A 19,434-nucleotide genomic window follows, 5' to 3' on the forward strand; every position below is an offset into this window, starting at 1 on the left:
TAAGGCTAAGCAACACAAACCCTGTCAAAAACAGAGCTTATTAGACATCAAACAACAGTACACAAAACTAAGGCTGAGTAACACAAACCCCATCAAAAACAGAACTTATTAGACATCAAACAACAGTACACAAAACTAAGGCTGAGCAACACAAACCCCCTCAAAAACAGAGCTTATTAGACATCAAACAACAGTACACAAAACTAAGGCTGAGTAACACAAACCCCATCAAAAACAGAGCTTATTAGACATCAAACAACAGTACACAAAACTAAGGCTGAGCAACACAAACCCCCTCAAAAACAGAGCTTATTAGACATCAAACAACAGTACACAAAACTAAGGCTAAGTAACACAAACCCCATCAAACAACAGAACTTATTAGACATCAAACAACAGTACACAAAACTAAGGCTGAGCAACACAAACCCTGTCAAAAACAGAGTTTATTAGACATCAAACAACAGTACACAAAACTAAGGCTAAGTAACACAAACCCCATCAAACAACAGAGCTTATTAGACATCAAACAACAGTACACAAAACTAAGGCTGAGTAACACAAACCCCATCAAAAACAGAGCTTATTAGACATCAAACAACAGTACACAAAACTAAGGCTGAGTAACACAAACCCCATCAAAAACAGAGCTTATTAGACATCAAACAATAGTACACAAAACTAAGGCTGAGCAACACAAACCCCATCAAACAACAGAGCTTATTAGACATCAATCAACAGTACACAAAACTAAGGCTGAGCAACACAAACCCCATCAAACAACAGAGCTTATTAGACATCAATCAACAGTACACAAAACTAAGGCTGAGCAACACAAACCCCATCAAAAACAGAGCTTATTAGACATCAAACAACAGTACACAAAACTAAGGCTGAGCAACACAAACCCCATCAAACAACAGAGCTTATTAGACATCAAACAACAGTACACAAAACTAAGGCTGAGCAACACAAACCCCATCAAACAACAGAGCTTATTAGACATCAAACAACAGTACACAAAACTAAGGCTAAGTAACACAAACCCCATCAAAAACAGAGCTTATTAGACATCAAACAACAGTACACAAAACTAAGGCTGAGCAACACAAACCCCATCAAACAACAGAGCTTATTAGACATCAAACAACAGTACACAAAACTAAGGCTGAGCAACACAAACCCCATCAAACAACAGAGCTTATTAGACATCAATCAACAGTACACAAAACTAAGGCTAAGTAACACAAACCCCATCAAAAACAGAGCTTATTAGACATCAAACAACAATACACAAAACTAAGGCTGAGTAACACAAACCCCATCAAAAACAGAGCTTATTAGACATCAATCAACAGTACACAAAACTAAGGCTAAGTAACACAAACCCCATCAAAAACAGAGCTTATTAGACATCAATCAACAGTACACAAAACTAAGGCTGAGCAACACAAACCCCATCAAAAACAGAGCTTATTAGACATCAAACAACAGTACACAAAACTAAGGCTGAGCAACACAAACCCCATCAAACAACAGAGCTTATTAGACATCAAACAACAGTACACAAAACTAAGGCTGAGCAACACAAACCCCATCAAACAACAGAGCTTATTAGACATCAATCAACAGTACACAAAACTAAGGCTAAGTAACACAAACCCCATCAAAAACAGAGCTTATTAGACATCAAACAACAGTACACAAAACTAAGGCTGAGTAACACAAACCCCATCAAAAACAGAGCTTATTAGACATCAATCAACAGTACACAAAACTAAGGCTAAGTAACACAAACCCCATCAAAAACAGAGCTTATTAGACATCAAACAACAGTACACAAAACTAAGGCTCAGTAACACAAACCCCATCAAACAACAGAGCTTATTAGACATCAAACAACAGTACACAAAACTAAGGCTGAGCAACACAAACCCCATCAAACAACAGAGCTTATTAGACATCAATCAACAGTACACAAAACTAAGGCTGAGCAACACAAACCCCATCAAACAACAGAGCTTATTAGACATCAAACAACAGTACACAAAACTAAGGCTGAGCAACACAAACCCCATCAAACAACAGAGCTTATTAGACATCAAACAACAGTACACAAAACTAAGGCGGAGCAACACAAACCCCATCAAAAACAGAGCTTATTAGACATCAAACAACAGTACACAAAACTAAGGCTGAGTAACACAAACCCCATCAAACAACAGAGCTTATTAGACATCAAACAACAGTACACAAAACTAAGGCTGAGCAACACAAACCCCCTCAAAAACAGAGCTTATTAGACATCAAACAACAGTACACAAAACTAAGGCTGAGTAACACAAACCCCATCAAAAACAGAGCTTATTAGACATCAAACAACAGTACACAAAACTAAGGCTGAGCAACACAAACCCCATCAAAAACAGAGCTTATTAGACATCAAACAACAGTACACAAAACTAAGGCTGAGTAACACAAACCCCATCAAAAACAGAGCTTATTAGACATCAAACAACAGTACACAAAACTAAGGCTGAGCAACACAAACCCCATCAAAAACAGAGCTTATTAGACATCAATCAACAGTAAACAAAACTAAGGCTAAGTAACACAAACCCCATCAAACAACAGAGCTTATTAGACATCAAACAACAGTACACAAAACTAAGGCTAAGTAACACAAACCCCATCAAAAACAGAGCTTATTAGACATCAAACAACAGTACACAAAACTAAGGCTGAGCAACACAAACCCCATCAAACAACAGAGCTTATTAGACATCAATCAACAGTACACAAAACTAAGGCTGAGCAACACAAACCCCATCAAACAACAGAGCTTATTAGACATCAAACAACAGTACACAAAACTAAGGCTAGGTAACACAAACCCCATCAAAAACAGAGCTTATTAGACATCAAACAACAGTACACAAAACTAAGGCTGAGCAACACAAACCCCATCAAAAACAGAGCTTATTAGACATCAAACAACAGTACACAAAACTAAGGCTAAGCAACACAAACCCCATCAAACAACAGAACTTATTAGACATCAAACAACAGTACACAAAACTAAGGCTAGGTAACACAAACCCCATCAAAAACAGAGCTTATTAGACATCAAACAACAGTACACAAAACTAAGGCTGAGCAACACAAACCCCATCAAAAACAGAGCTTATTAGACATCAAACAACAGTACACAAAACTAAGGCTAAGCAACACAAACCCCATCAAACAACAGAACTTATTAGACATCAAACAACAGTACACAAAACTAAGGCTGAGCAACACAAACCCCATCAAACAACAGAGCTTATTAGACATCAATCAACAGTAAACAAAACTAAGGCTGAGCAACACAAACCCCATCAAAAACAGAGCTTATTAGACATCAAACAACAGTACACAAAACTAAGGCTGAGCAACACAAACCCCATCAAACTACAGAGCTTATTAGACATCAAACAACAGTACACAAAACTAAGGCTGAGTAACACAAACCCCATCAAACAACAGAGCTTATTAGACATCAAACAACAGTACACAAAACTAAGGCTAGGTAACACAAACCCCATCAAAAACAGAGCTTATTAGACATCAAACAACAGTACACAAAACTAAGGCTGAGCAACACAAACCCCATCAAACAACAGAGCTTATTAGACATCAATCAACAGTAAACAAAACTAAGGCTGAGCAACACAAACCCCATCAAAAACAGAGCTTATTAGACATCAAACAACAGTACACAAAACTAAGGCTAAGTAACACAAACCCCATCAAAAACAGAGCTTATTAGACATCAAACAACAGTACACAAAACTAAGGCTGAGCAACACAAACCCTGTCAAAAACAGAGTTTATTAGACATCAATCAACAGTACACAAAACTAAGGCTGAGCAACACAAACCCCATCAAACAACAGAGCTTATTAGACATCAAACAACAGTACACAAAACTAAGGCTAGGTAACACAAACCCCATCAAAAACAGAGCTTATTAGACATCAAACAACAGTACACAAAACTAAGGCTGAGCAACACAAACCCTGTCAAACAACAGAGCTTATTAGACATCAAACAACAGTACACAAAACTAAGGCTGAGCAACACAAACCCCATCAAAAACAGAGCTTATTAGACATCAAACAACAGTACACAAAACTAAGGCTGAGCAACACAAACCCTGTCAAACAACAGAGCTTATTAGACATCAAACAACAGTACACAAAACTAAGGCTGAGTAACACAAACCCCATCAAAAACAGAGCTTATTAGACATCAATCAACAGTACACAAAACTAAGGCTAAGTAACACAAAGCCCATCAAAAACAGAGCTTATTAGACATCAATCAACAGTACACAAAACTAAGGCTAGGTAACACAAACCCCATCAAAAACAGAGCTTATTAGACATCAAACAACAGTACACAAAACTAAGGCTAAGTAACACAAACCCCATCAAAAACAGAGCTTATTAGACATCAATCAACAGTACACAAAACTAAGGCTGAGTAACACAAACCCCATCAAACAACAGAGCTTATTAGACATCAAACAACAGTACACAAAACTAAGGCTGAGCAACACAAACCCCATCAAAAACAGAGCTTATTAGACATCAATCAACAGTACACAAAACTAAGGCTGAGCAACACAAACCCCATCAAAAACAGAGCTTATTAGACATCAATCAACAGTACACAAAACTAAGGCTAAGCAACACAAACCCCATCAAACAACAGAGCTTATTAGACATCAAACAACAGTACACAAAACTAAGGCTGAGCAACACAAACCCCATCAAAAACAGAGCTTATTAGACATCAAAAAACAGTACACAAAACTAAGGCTGAGTAACACAAACCCTGTCAAACAACAGAGCTTATTAGACATCAAACAACAGTACACAAAACTAAGGCTGAGCAACACAAACCCCATCAAACAACAGAGCTTATTAGACATCAAACAACAGTACACAAAACTAAGGCTAAGTAACACAAACCCCATCAAAAACAGAGCTTATTAGACATCAAACAACAGTACACAAAACTAAGGCTAAGTAACACAAACCCCATCAAAAACAGAGCTTATTAGACATCAAACAACAGTACACAAAACTAAGGCTGAGCAACACAAACCCCATCAAAAACAGAGCTTATTAGACATCAATCAACAGTACACAAAACTAAGGCTAAGTAACACAAACCCCATCAAACAACAGAGCTTATTAGACATCAAACAACAGTAAACAAAACTAAGGCTGAGCAACACAAACCCCATCAAACAACAGAGCTTATTAGACATCAAACAACAGTACACAAAACTAAGGCTAAGCAACACAAACCCCATCAAACAACAGAGCTTATTAGACATCAAACAACAGTACACAAAACTAAGGCTAAGTAACACAAACCCCATCAAAAACAGAGCTTATTAGACATCAAACAAATTAACGCAACTTATGCAGAAGTTTTTGAATTTTTTTCATCCTAATATTCTATGCAACAAAATAATGCAACCCTAGCATTGAAGTGACAGTTCATTGCTCTAAGCCTCTAATGTAATGTACATTAAAATAAAAAATGTCTATAATGTGTCTATTAGATCGAACTTTCAAATATAAGTAACTTTAATAATATTAATATTTCAGGTATTCATAGGGTATAATAATGTTATAATTATTTTGTTTGGTGAATGTGTTTATCATTCATAGGGTATAATAATGTTATAATTATATTGTTTGGTGAGGTGTTTATCATCCATAGGGTATAATAATGTTATAATTATATTGTTTGGTGAGGTGTTTATCATCCATAGGGTATAATAATGTTATAATTATTTTGTTTGGGGAATGTGTTTATCATCCATAGGGTATAATAATGTTATAATTATATTGTTTGGTGAGGTGTTTATCATCCATAGGGTATAATAATGTTATAATTATATTGTTTGGTGAGGTGTTTATCATCCATAGGGTATAATAATGCTATAATTATATTGTTTGGTGAATGTGTTTATCATCCATAGGGTATAACAATGTTATAATTATATTGTTTGGTGAATGTGTTTATCATCCATAGGGTATAATAATGTTATAGTTATATTGTTTGGTGAATGTGTTTATCATCCATAGGGTATAATAATGTTATAGTTATATTGTTTGGTGAATGTGTTTATCATCCATAGGGTATAATAATGTTATAATTATATTGTGTGGTGAATGTGTTTATCATCCATAGGGTATAATAATGTTATAATTATATTGTTTGGTGAATGTGTTTATCATCCATAGGGTATAATAATGCTATAATTATATTGTGTGGTGAATGTGTTTATCATCCATAGGGTATAATAATGTTATAATTATTTTGTTTGGTGAATGTGTTTATCATCCATAGGGTATAATAATGTTATAATTATATTGTGTGGTGAATGTGTTTATCATCCATAGGGTATAATAATGTTATAATTATATTGTTTGGTGAGGTGTTTATCATCCATAGGGTATAGTAATGCTATAATTATATTGTTTGGTGAATGTGTTTATCATCCATAGGGTATAATAATGCTATAATTATATTGTTTGGTGAATGTGTTTATCATCCATAGGGTATAATAATGTTATAGTTATATTGTGTGGTGAATGTGTTTATCATCCATAGGGTATAATAATGTTATAATTATATTGTTTGGTGAATGTGTTTATCATCCATAGGGTATAATAATGTTATAGTTATATTGTTTGGTGAATGTGTTTATCATCCATAGGGTATAATAATGCTATAATTATATTGTTTGGTTAATGTGTTTATCAGGAAATAAATTTGAGCTTTCTCTTCTCCTTTCAGTCCAAGAAGAAACCTGATCCTAAGCCTTTCATAGATAATCCTAATGCTTCGGCTACCAAATCCTCAGATCTCATACGGCCCAGACCTGTTAAAGCAGGAAAAGAGGATTCAGGTTAGTTCAATTCTTACATAAACACATTCTGACATGATTAATTTGTTAACCTTTATGGATTGTTATGAAACTCTGACGCAAGCTAAACTTTATGACACAGAAAGAACATTTACATAAAAAGTGTTTTTTTAAATTTTGTATTTTACTGATAAATGAACTCACTTTTAAATCAACAGTACACTGACAGCTGCAATTGCAGGCATGAAACAAGGTTAGTAGTTTACCAATAAGTTTAGTATCTGTGTCAACGTGTATTAGCCTAATTTTTACAGTGGTATCTTGCTATTCAATCAGTTATTTTCAGATGTCTTAATTGAGCATTCTGTGTTTGCCTGCAAGTTATAGATATTTACCTTAGGCACTAAAGGTGTCTTTTGATTAAAGCTGGTTTTTAGACCCGACTTGATAATTTCCACTTTGTAATTTTAGACGTAGATAATACACAGAATGCTAGACCATCCTCTGGGCCTTTGACGTTAGAAACTTTGTTTAGGAATGCTAGCATGCAACAGAACCAGGATCAGAGAATCAGAAGTCAGACTTCAGTGGTGGAAACAAGCAAACCTCCACCAACATTTCATAGGTATTTAGTATAGAAATAAAGAAATGAGGTCTGGTCACCAATTCTATCAACAGTAGACCAAAAAAAAACAATACACAAAACAACTAAAACCCATTGCATAGCCTTCAAAACAACTACAACCCATTGCATAGCCTTCAAAACAACAACAACATATTACATGACCTTTAAAACAACTACAACCCATTGCATAGCCTTCAAAACAACTACAACCCATTGCATAGCCTTCAAAACAACAACAACATATTACATGACCTTTAAAACAACTACAACCCATTGCATAGCCTTCAAAACAACAACAACATATTACATAGCCTTTAAAACAACAACAACACATTACATGACCTTTAAAATGAGCAAAACATTGCATGGCTTTCAGAATGAGCAAAACTAATACTGCACAGTAAGCAATAAATGGCCTGACAATAACAAAATGTAAAACAATACAAAGAGAGAAAAACCAACAGTCTGGTGCTATCTTAATTTACTGATGCCTGGTGCTATCTTAATTTACTGATGCCTCAGCAAAGAGCAATAATGAGGAAATGCAAGGCATCTGTTAGACACAGTCAAGACTGTCAGTTTAACTTTTCTTCATGAAATTCATTGAAACTCATATAAAGATTTATGGTACCAAATATTGAGTAAAATTTAAAATCATTTTTCGCATATTATTTATGTTATTCTTTCAATGAAATGAATATGAAAGATTAATATTTGATACCATATCTCACTTCTATTCAAAATGAGTGGTAATATTTTTCATAAGATTTATGTCTTTTTGAAATTCAACTGTAAAGGGTTCTTTTAAGCAACCAGATTGACATGAAAGTTATGTAATTCAGATCTCTGTCTGTGACAGACACACCTAAGATGATTGTGTATTTCAGACCTCTGTTTGTGTATTTCAGATCTCTGTCCATGACAGACACACCTAAGATGATTGTGTATTTCAGACCTCTGTTTGTGTATTTCAGATCTCTGTCTGTGACAGACACACCTAAGATGATTGTGTATTTCAGACCTCTGTTTGAGTATTTCAGATCTCTGTCTGTGACAGACACACCTAAGATGATTGTGTATTTCAGACCTCTGTTTGTGTATTTCAGATCTCTGTCCATGACAGACACACCTAAGATGATTGTGTATTTCAGACCTCTGTTTGTGTATTTCAGATCTCTGTCTGTGACAGACACACCTAAGATGATTGTGTATTTCAGACCTCTGTTTGAGTATTTCAGATCTCTGTCTGTGACAGACACACCTAAGATGATTGTGTATTTCAGACCTCTGTTTGAGTATTTCAGATCTCTGTCAATGACAGACACACCTAAGATGATTGTGTATTTCAGACCTCTGTTTGTGTATTTCAGATCTCTGTCAATGACAGACACACCTAAGATGATTGTGTATTTCAGACCTCTGTTTGTGTATTTCAGATCTCTGTCAGTAACAGACACACCTAAGATGATTGTGTATTTCAGACCTCTGTTTGTGTATTTCAGATCTCTGTCAGTGACAGACACACCTAAGATGATTGTGTATTTCAGACCTCTGTTTGTGTATTTCAGATCTCTGTCAGTAACAGACACACCTAAGATGATTGTGTATTTCAGACCTCTGTTTGTGTAATTCAGATCTCTGTCAGTGACAGACACACCTAAGATGATTGTGTATTTCAGACCTCTGTTTGTGTAATTCAGATCTCTGTCAGTGACAGACACACCTAAGATGATTGTGTATTTCAGACCTCTGTTTGTGTATTTCAGATCTCTGTCCATGACAGACACACCTAAGATGATTGTGTATTTCAGACCTCTGTTTGTGTAATTCAGATCTCTGTCAGTGACAGACACACCTAAGATGATTGTGTATTTCAGACCTCTGTTTGTGTAATTCAGATCTCTGTCAGTGACAGACACACCTAAGATGATTGTGTATTTCAGACCTCTGTTTGTGTATTTCAGATCTCTGTCCATGACAGACACACCTAAGATGATTGTGTATTTCAGACCTCTGTTTGTGTAATTCAGATCTCTGTCAGTGACAGACACACCTAAGATGATTGTGTATTTCAGACCTCTGTTTGTGTAATTCAGATCTCTGTCAGTGACAGACACACCTAAGATGATTGTGTATTTCAGACCTCTGTTTGTGTATTTCAGATCTCTGTCCATGACAGACACACCTAAGATGATTGTGTATTTCAGACCTCTGTTTGAGTATTTCAGATCTCTGTCTGTGACAGACACACCTAAGATGTTTTTGTATTTCTGACCTCTGTTTGAGTATTTCAGATCTCTGTCTGTGACAGACACACCTAAGATGTTTTTGTATTTCAGACCTCTGTCAGTGACAGACACACCTAAGATGTTTGTGTATTTCAGATCTCTGTCAGTAACAGACACACCTAAGATGTTTTTGTATTTCAGATCTCTGTTTATGTATTTCCATAGATGCCAACCATTACGATTTTTGCGTAGTTTTTCCGATTTTGCTATAAAAACTACGCTATTACGGTCAAAGTCGAATAGTTACGGATTACCAATCATCGCCGTTCAATTTTGTAAAACACGGAATTTTATCATTACTTTTCCGTCCTAGTCCGGTATTTAGAAAACGCCAATGTAATGCTTCCGGTTTCTCTGGAGTTATCAACCTATTGTTGAATAACTAACTGACTTCCGAATAGGCAAACTTGCATTTTATGAAGTAGCTTTCCCCCTTTCTCTACTTCTCCTTGACAAAATGAAAATGTTCGAGTCGAGAACATCTGAGCAATTAATTAATGGAATACATACTACAGACCAACATGTTAAACGACAAATTTTAGTGCACATCACCTTGCAACCACTCGTCAGTAATTTTTATTGGTAAGTGCACGTTTATGAATGATTACTGAAAACTTTTCAAAAATACGGAAAATGTCATAGTTTGTTACTGATTGTGTCAAAAGGGGGTTGGCATCTATGTATTTCAGATCTTTGTCCGTGACAGACACGCCTAAGATGGCTACAGAAGGACAGGACTCACAGAATGTCCCAGCATTATTGAGACACATTATGTCTTCAGGATCAATGGTGGAGGATATAGAACGACAGCATCGGGGGGGAATATCTCTCACGGACACAACGCCTACTTCATCATTACCAAATGGAGGCTCATATACAATTCTTTCTAAATCAAAATCGAACTTGTCTCAAGGAGAAAGTGACTTTAGTGGTGAACCTGCAAAGTTTTCTTTATCTGACTCAAGTTGTCAGTTTGGAACAAAAAATGTGACACAAGATTTGACAGAAAGATTTGGTGATGCTGTTACTATAAATAGACTAAGTGATAATAATTTGAGAAGGGCATCCCCAGCAGAAAATATTAGTGCTAATAGACAATTACAGGGTAATCTGCAAGGAAATGGGAGAGTAGGTAGTGCAGAATTGTTAACTCCTGCAGCATTAGAAAAGTCATCTGCATCAAGTTCTGAAAAGGTAATAAACCCTTTTAAGATAAATCCATGTATGTTTTGAAGTATGCTGAGTTGAAAATTACACACATTTTTGTAGGTTCAGCTTTTGAATTTTTCACTGCAAGTGTGAATTTCCGACCAGCATTTTTTGCTCACCTGGCCCGAAGGGATAAGTGAGCTTTTCCCATCACTTTGCGTCCGTCGTCCGTTGTCATTGTTAACTTTTACAAAAATCTTCTCCTCTGAAACTACTGTGCCAAATTAAACCAAACTTGGCCACAATCATCATTGGAGTATCTAGTTTAAAAAATATGTCCGGTGACCCGGCCAACCAACCAAGATGGCCACCATGGCTAAAAATAGAACATGGGGTAAAATGCAGTTTTTGGCTTATAACTCAAAAACCAAAGCATTTAGAGCAAATCTGACAGGGTAAAATTGTTTATCAGGTCAAGATCTATCTGTCCTGAAATTATCAGAAGAATTGGGCAACCTGTTGTTGGGTTGCTGCCCCTGAATTGGTAATTTTAAGGAAATTTTGCTGTTTTTGGTTATTATCTTGAATATTATTATAGATACAGATAAACTGTAAACAGCAATAATGTTCAGCAAAGAAAGATTTACAAATAAGTCAACATGACCAAAATGGTCAGTTGACCCCTTCAGGAGTTATTGCCTTTCATAGTCAATTTTTAACAATTTTCATAAAATTTGTAGATTTTCACAGACATTTTTCACTGAAACTACTGAGCCAAGTTCATTATAGATAGAGATAATTGTAAGCAGCAAGAATGTTAAGTAAAGTAAATCTAAAAACACATCACCATTACCAAAACACAATTTTGTCATGAATCCATCTGTGTCCTTTGTTGACCAAGGTGAGCAACACAGGCTCTTTAGAGCCTCTAGTTTACATTTCATTTTAATTTTTATGCCCCACTTACGATAGTAGAGGGGCATTATGTTTTCTGGTCTGTGCGTCTGTTCGTCCGTCCGTTCGTCCGTCTGTCCCGCTCCAGGTTAAAGTTTTTGGTCAAGGTAGTTTTTGATGAAGTCGACTTCAAACTTAGTACACATGTTCCCTATGATATGATCTTTCTAATTTTAATGCCAAATTAGAGTTTTTACCCCAATTTCACGGTCCACTGAACATGGAAAATGATAGTGCGAGTGGGGCATTCGTGTACTGAGGACACATTCTTGTTTTGATACTGACTTCATTTGCTTGAATATGAGGCCTACCTTGCACGTTCGCTTGCTATTCTTGCTGATAATGTAAGTATCAAAAGCAAAAATGCTATTATTCTGTATATATGTTACAGTAAATAGGTGAAATTAGGAATTACATGTAATTACTAAAATTTAGGAATTACATGTAATTCCCGATGCACTTAGTAAATACAAGTAATTCCTAAAACTGCCCAGTTATTACCAGTAATTACTAATTTTTAAATGATATTTTACACCTATTTACTAACTGTTAAAACAATATTGTAAATTGGTCAGCTGATCAAAAGTTATGGTAATACCTACTAGAAGATCAGTGAATACTCTTCGAAAGTGATCAACCTAAAATGTTCTTTTTTGTTAATGGTGCATAATTAAGCTACGAAATATATAGCAAAATAAATATGATTTTTGTGTTGTTAAGGCATTAATTATAATGAAATTAGAATTCACTTATAGCAGGCAATCTCACTGGTTCTATTTTGTTAAATATGCTGAGAAACATGGTAGATGAGTTGTGCACTTGTAAGTTAATAATTGGACCTCACTGAATGTAAATTAATGTTAACTTGGTAAAACTAAGATCAGCTATAAGTAATATACGATAAAAGTATTATTTTACAAACTTCACTTCAAGATATTATCTCAGTATGATCATAAACAAGCTTCTGTTCAAGTTTGGTGGAAACCCAGTCATAGTGAAAAGTTAATGTTAAATGGCATGAAAACTACAAACAAGTTCATTATAATATGTGTAATCAAATGCGGAAAAAAAAGGATTTCATTTTTACATGATTTATTTACCTCTTAATATTTGTCTTATGATCATAAACAAGCTTCTTTTCAAGTTTGGTAGAAATCCCGGATAATTTAAGAAAGTTATCAAAAATTAGCAGCTGATGACGGAACATGGGTTGGTTCGCTATGTCTCGCGTTTTTGCGATAAAAGTCACATGCATGCTCGACAAAAACGAAAATAATGTCAACAAAAGGGGTGAAATTTTAAGGTGACTTATTGAATCCACAAAAAGATTAGATTGTTGTCGCTTTGACACATTCATCTTTTCCTTTCTCAATTTTATAGTTAATAGATATAGGAAGATGTGGTATGAATGCAAATGAGAAAACTTTCAATTCAAGTAACATATGTTTTTTTTTAAAGTAAACCATTGTATGTCAAGGTATGGCCTTCAATACTTAGCCTTGACTCACACGAACAGCAAGCTATAAAAGCCTCCCAAAAATACTAATGTAAAACCATTCAAATGGGAAAAAGAACAGTCCCCCTATATAAACACGAGAAACTAGGAAAACTGATGAACTATTTAAAAAAAGGAATTTAACTTTTGTCATTGGGCAACTTGAAAAGCAAAATTAATATAAACAATAGGCTCTCAAGATCCTGAATCGCTCACCTGATTTTTTTAAACTCAATTTATTCATCAATGATGATAAATATATTTTTGAGATATATCAGTGTTTGCTGTAAATTGCTGTAAATTGCTTTTTATTTTTTTTTTTTTGTCATATATGACACAAAATGAATATATAAGTTATGTAGAAAATCATCAGACATAAACAAAATTTGAACTTGATCTGCAATTTGTCAACTTAATACCAATTCTGAAATCAATATTTACAAGCATAAGGGGTAAGTGTGGAGTTAATTTTCAAGGACCACAACTCTGCACAAAATCTATTTTCTGAATTTTGTACGTTATAGAAAAATTAACCTTTTACAGTCAATATAACAAATTTTGCCCTGACAGCAGCAATCTCAGGCGAGACGGAAGGTTTCATGCAATCCTTCACGAATTTATTATAATACTGATTCCATTTGAGAAATAGGAAGGGAAAAAAACAGCCGTACTAGTATGGGGATATCCCCCTTATGTCTGAAATAGTTTTTTTTAGTATTTTGATTGCCGTTACCCTTATCATACCAAATAACTCAGAACATCAACTCGAACTTTAATTTGAAATTTAACTCAATGGATAGCGACACTCATCCGAAGCACATTAAACAAACGACATATGAAAATCGATTTAAAGATGGATAATGGTTTGGTTTTTTTTTTTCAAAAATAGTCACGTGGTTTTATCTCATCATCAAATAAGTTGCCGGCTTAATCAATTAACAAGTTAAATTCAACATGTCGACTTCTTATTACCATGTCAATATATTTATATTAGCAAGTCGACATTGTAATGCAACTTTTTCTTCATCATTCCGACAAGTTGATTCCTCATGATGATTTCATTCCAGCTTATTACACACAACTTAACTAATAATTCTGACTTATTTGCAACAAAATAACTTTCCAAGGGGTGTACCATATGCGCTTCCATAACATAGTCACCAAATTTTGAATTATTTAGTGAAAGAACATCATCTAAATAGCGAAAAGTAGAGTTAAAGGATAGTGCTAACTTCTTATCTTTCTTCCTAAGAAGTTCCTGCATGAAGTCAGCCTCATAATAATAAAGAAACAAGTCGGCAAGTAAAGGGGCACAGTTTGTTCCCATTGGAATGCCGACAGTCTGTTGAAAAACACGTCCTCCGAACGTAACAAATATGTTGTCAATCAAGAAATCAAGCATCTTGATAATATCAGTTTCAGAGAATTTTTTGTTCGAATCAGAGTGATTAGCTTCTGTTTGGAGGTCTTGGAAAACTCATAAAAGAAGAGAAACACGGAAATATGAAAATGTGAAAATGTGACTTTCAACGCCATCAATTTGTACAAATTTGTTTGTGAAGAATGTCAGCTTCATCGCAAATGTCTGACAAAAGAAGTCGTAGTTAAACCTATTTTGTAAAAGGAATTTAACTCTTGTCATTGGGCAAGTTGACATGCAAAGTATGCCTGATGGAGATTTTAATGTAACAAAATTATGAAATTTTAAGAATTATCAAGATCATTTAACCAAATTTGGCATAATCTAATGGGTATTTAAAAAAAAGAGCTGGCTTAGTTGCCTATAAATTTCTTAAAAATGTATTTCTCAATTTTGGATTGACATCATTGCATGTCTTCATGCTGAAAATTATTTTTATGGAGTTTCAAAACTTATAAAACAACCATTTCCCAGTTTCAATTGACAAACAATAAAGAGTATGCTCTTTTAATGTGCCTTATAATCCTTAATCCTTAAGTAAGCCCTAAACATCCCTACATCTTTACTGTCTTATTTGCTATCTTGAATTACGTCTTTAAATTTTAAACAAAAATATCAAGTTAGTAAATAGCTGTAAAAATGACAAAAAAAATCAGTGAATACCAGTAATCACTGAAACAACTAGTAAATACATGTAATTACTAAATTGACTAGTAATTACAGGTATTTACTGATATGTTTAGTAATTACTTGTAATTCCTAATTTCACCTATTTACTGTAACATATATATCATATACTTCTAAGAACTTATCAATTTAAAAGATACTTAAGATCAAAGAAACATAACTACTATGTGATAATCTTTATTTTATTTTTATTTCACTTTTTCTTGTCATATGAGTGGAAACCTGTTTCTTATGATTAAGTAATTATTACATAACTTTCTGGTCCTTTGAGAGATATTCTGTTTTTCTGTGATTTAGTGGTTATTACATAATTATTAAAAGTGTTAGTGTACTTGTAATTATATAACTTGTTTGTAAATTACATATAGTATTGATATCAAAAGAATATTGATTCAAATGTAATATTTGAACAGTATTAACAATAAAACAGATGTTTCAAGCAAGGAATTTGTTTTATAAAGTAAAGTTAAATAATAAAGATGTTTTTGATAGAGAGTCTGTGATGCATCATAATTTCTATAAATAATCTGTTTTTGATTTAAAGGTCTTACACCTGGCAACAAAAACTTTTTATATGATAAATTTGTGGATTTTTTTTTCAAAAAAAATAAAAATTTTAATAGCTGCCAAATTTGGATATATGGTCTTAGAGAACTATATAGTTCTTGAAATAAATGCCTCTAAAATTAGGTCACATGTATAGTAAGAGTTGATTGATATTTTTGAAAAAAAGTTTTATTGCATTATTTTTTTGATAACTGAAGGCAATTTCATTACTTTAGATTAGAACAAAATATATTGATGGTTTTGTATATTCTCTTAAGGACAAAGAATTCTATTAATGCTAAGACTTGCTTTTATATGCAGAGTAAATATACCTTATAACTTTTATAACTATATTAACAGGGCAGTGTTCCCTCAACGAAGCAGCTAACAGCAGCAGCGGCCTCACTTAACTCTGATGTCTTATTATCACCGATGGCGTTTGTCAGAGGCTCACAAAAATCTCCATCATCATCATTATCAGGTATGTTGATTGATTGATTGATTATTGGTTGTAGGTCTATTGTTATCAATTCTATAGATTTTAGGTACAAAGAAATCTTTAAATTAATTCATTGTGGGTTTTTTTATATATCACCCCTCATTGTCATAAATCTCATAATGTAATTTTGTCATCCTGATATTATAATTGTGTACAATAATGGTATTTATTTTTGCCTAAATTTGAATTTCTTTTGGTTATATAACGTGGCTAGAAACAGACCTTTACAATACATTTAAGCAAATAATGAGGAATAAGACACTATTCTATCAAGGACTAATTTAGGACTATTCCTTTAAGCAGATGGTTCCAATTTTTGAACTTTATCATAATACCTAGATAATTCTCAGTTTTATTTTACTTTTTAAACTGTTGGCCATGCAAGGTAAGATTTATGTGATTTATAATTTCTATACTTTCATAACAGATGATCAAGGAAAACTAAACAGAAGTAATGATTCAGGGTCATCAGTAGAGGGCAGCACTAGTCTACTTCCTGTTGCAGCTTTAACTAAGGAACAATTACAGCAGGCAATTGTATATCTCATGAAGGTAAATAGTATATACAAGATAATGGTATGATCTTGATATACCCTTGAAAAAAACCTAAAAATTCTTATTCTAGCCCAGCTCATGTCAGTCCCAAAAACTGTTTTTGTGAAAGAAATATGGAAACATTCAGTTTTGATGATTTTCACTTATTCCATTGCAGTGTTATATGTGGAAAATATCAGCACATTGATTCAAGTTTTTCAGTCATGCATTTGTAAAATTTTTAATATTCTACAATTGTTTTTTTTTTAGCTCACCTGACCTGAAAGGTCAAGTGAGCTTTTCTCATCACTTGGCTTCCGTCGTCCGTAAACTTTTACAAAAATCTTCTCCTCTGAAACTACTGGGCCAAATTTAACCAAACTTTGCCACAATCATTTTTTGGGTATCTAGTTTAAAAAATGTGTCCGATGACCTGGCCATCAAACCAAGATGGCCGCCATGGCTAAAAATAGAACACAGGGGTAAAATGCAGTTTTTGGCTTGTAACTCAAAAACCAAAGCATTTAGAGCAAATCTGAAAGGGGTAAAATTGATTAACAGGTTAAGATCTATCTGCCCTGAAATTTTCAGATGAATCGGACAACCCGTTGTTGGGTTGCTGCCCCTGAATTGGTAATTTTAAGGAAATTTTGCTGTTTTTGGTTATTATCTTGAATATTATTATAGATAGAGATAAACTGTAAACAGCAATAATGTTCAGCAAAGTAAGATTTACAAATAAGTCGACATGACTGAAATGGTCAGTTGACCCCTTTAGGAGTTATTGCCCTTTATAGTCAATTTTTAACCATTTTTCGTTAATCTTAGTAATCTTTTACAAAAATCTTCTCCTCTGAAACTACTGGACCAAATTTAACCAAACTTGGCAACAATCATCTTTGGGGTATCTAGTTAAAAAAATGTGTCCCGTGACCCGGCCATCAAACCAAGATGGCCGTCATGGCTAAAAATAGAACATAGGGGTAAAATGCAGTTTTTGGCTTATAACTCAAAAATCAAAGCATTTAGAGCAAATCTGACATGATTTAATTGTTTATCAGGTCAAGATCTATCTGCCCTGAAATTTTCAGATGGATCGGACAACTGGTTGTTGGGTTGCTGCCCCTGAATTGGTAATTTTAAGGACATTTTGCAGTTTTTGGTTATTACCTTGAATACTATTATAGATAGAGATAAACTGTAAACAGCAATAATGTTCAGCAAAGTTAGATCTACAAATAAGTCAACATGACCAGTGATATTGTTTGCCTTAAATTACTGGAGAATAAAGGCTTTTTCCCCTGGAGAAAATTCTCAATTTGAAAAAAAATGGCTTAAAATTATTCCCAAAAAGATAACTTTTTTCCCAAACAGTGCAGTCTTGTGCATGAATACCAACTGAAAAACACTCATTTCATAATTTTTCATGCCTAAAATGACTATATGTGTAGATTTAAGGGTCTATTAATGAATCTTCACTGACAATAAGGGGTCTTATTTCAAATGAGGGTTTACCTGTTGAAAGGAGGTCTGCAAATTGAAGTTCCAGTCATATTCATGGTTTATTATAAATTTCCCAATTTGATAAAAATGACGCATATTTTCCCAATAAAAAAGGGTAAAGGTAGTTTTGAAAAAAGCCAACAATATCACTGATGACAAAAATTGTCAGAGAACTCCTTAAGGAGTTATTGTCCTTTATAGTCAATATTGAACAACTTTTCGTCATTTTTGTAACTTGTACAAAAATCTTCTTTTCTAAAATTATGGGCCAAATTTAACCAAACTTGGACACAATCATTACTAGGGTATCTATTTTAAAAAAGTGTCTAATGACCCTGCCTGCCAACCAAGATGGCCGACATCAGTAAATACAGTAACAGGTGAGCGACACAGGCTCTTGAGAGCCTCTAGTTTTTTATACGACCGCAAAATTTGAAAAATTTTTCGTCGTATATTGCTATCACGTTGGCGTCGGCGTCGTCGTCGTCGTCCGTCGTCCGAATACTTTTAGTTTTCGCACTCTAACTTTAGTAAAAGTGAATGGAAATCTATGAAATTTTAACACAAGGTTTATGACCTTAAAAGGAAGGTTGGTATTGATTTTGGAAGTTTTGGTCCCAACATTTTAGGAATTAGGGGCCAAAAAGGGCCCAAATAAGCATTTTCTTGGTTTTCGCACTATAACTTTAGTTTAAGTGAATAGAAATCTATGAAATTTTGACACAAGGTTTATGACCACAAAAGGAAGGTTGGGATTGATTTTGGGGGTTTTGGTTCCAACAGTTTAGGAATTAAGGGCCAAA

General features: G+C 34.1%; 1 protein-coding gene across 2 annotated transcripts in view; it reads left to right on the forward strand.

The window, feature by feature from the left end:
• LOC143062385 (uncharacterized) overlaps nt 1-19,434 on the forward strand; it is a 97,355-nt gene that overhangs the window by 65,273 nt on the left and 12,648 nt on the right. For both annotated transcript variants that reach the window (XM_076234099.1, XM_076234102.1), the window contains 5 exons: nt 6,862-6,973; nt 7,403-7,556; nt 10,534-11,038; nt 16,456-16,576; nt 17,022-17,146. In XM_076234099.1, coding sequence (XP_076090214.1) covers nt 6,862-6,973; nt 7,403-7,556; nt 10,534-11,038; nt 16,456-16,576; nt 17,022-17,146 — 1,017 coding nt within the window. The remainder of the gene's footprint in view (nt 1-6,861; nt 6,974-7,402; nt 7,557-10,533; nt 11,039-16,455; nt 16,577-17,021; nt 17,147-19,434) is intronic.

The sequence above is a fragment of the Mytilus galloprovincialis genome, chromosome 1 (genome assembly GCF_965363235.1).
Source record: "Mytilus galloprovincialis chromosome 1, xbMytGall1.hap1.1, whole genome shotgun sequence".
Taxonomy (NCBI): Eukaryota; Metazoa; Mollusca; class Bivalvia; order Mytilida; family Mytilidae; genus Mytilus; species Mytilus galloprovincialis.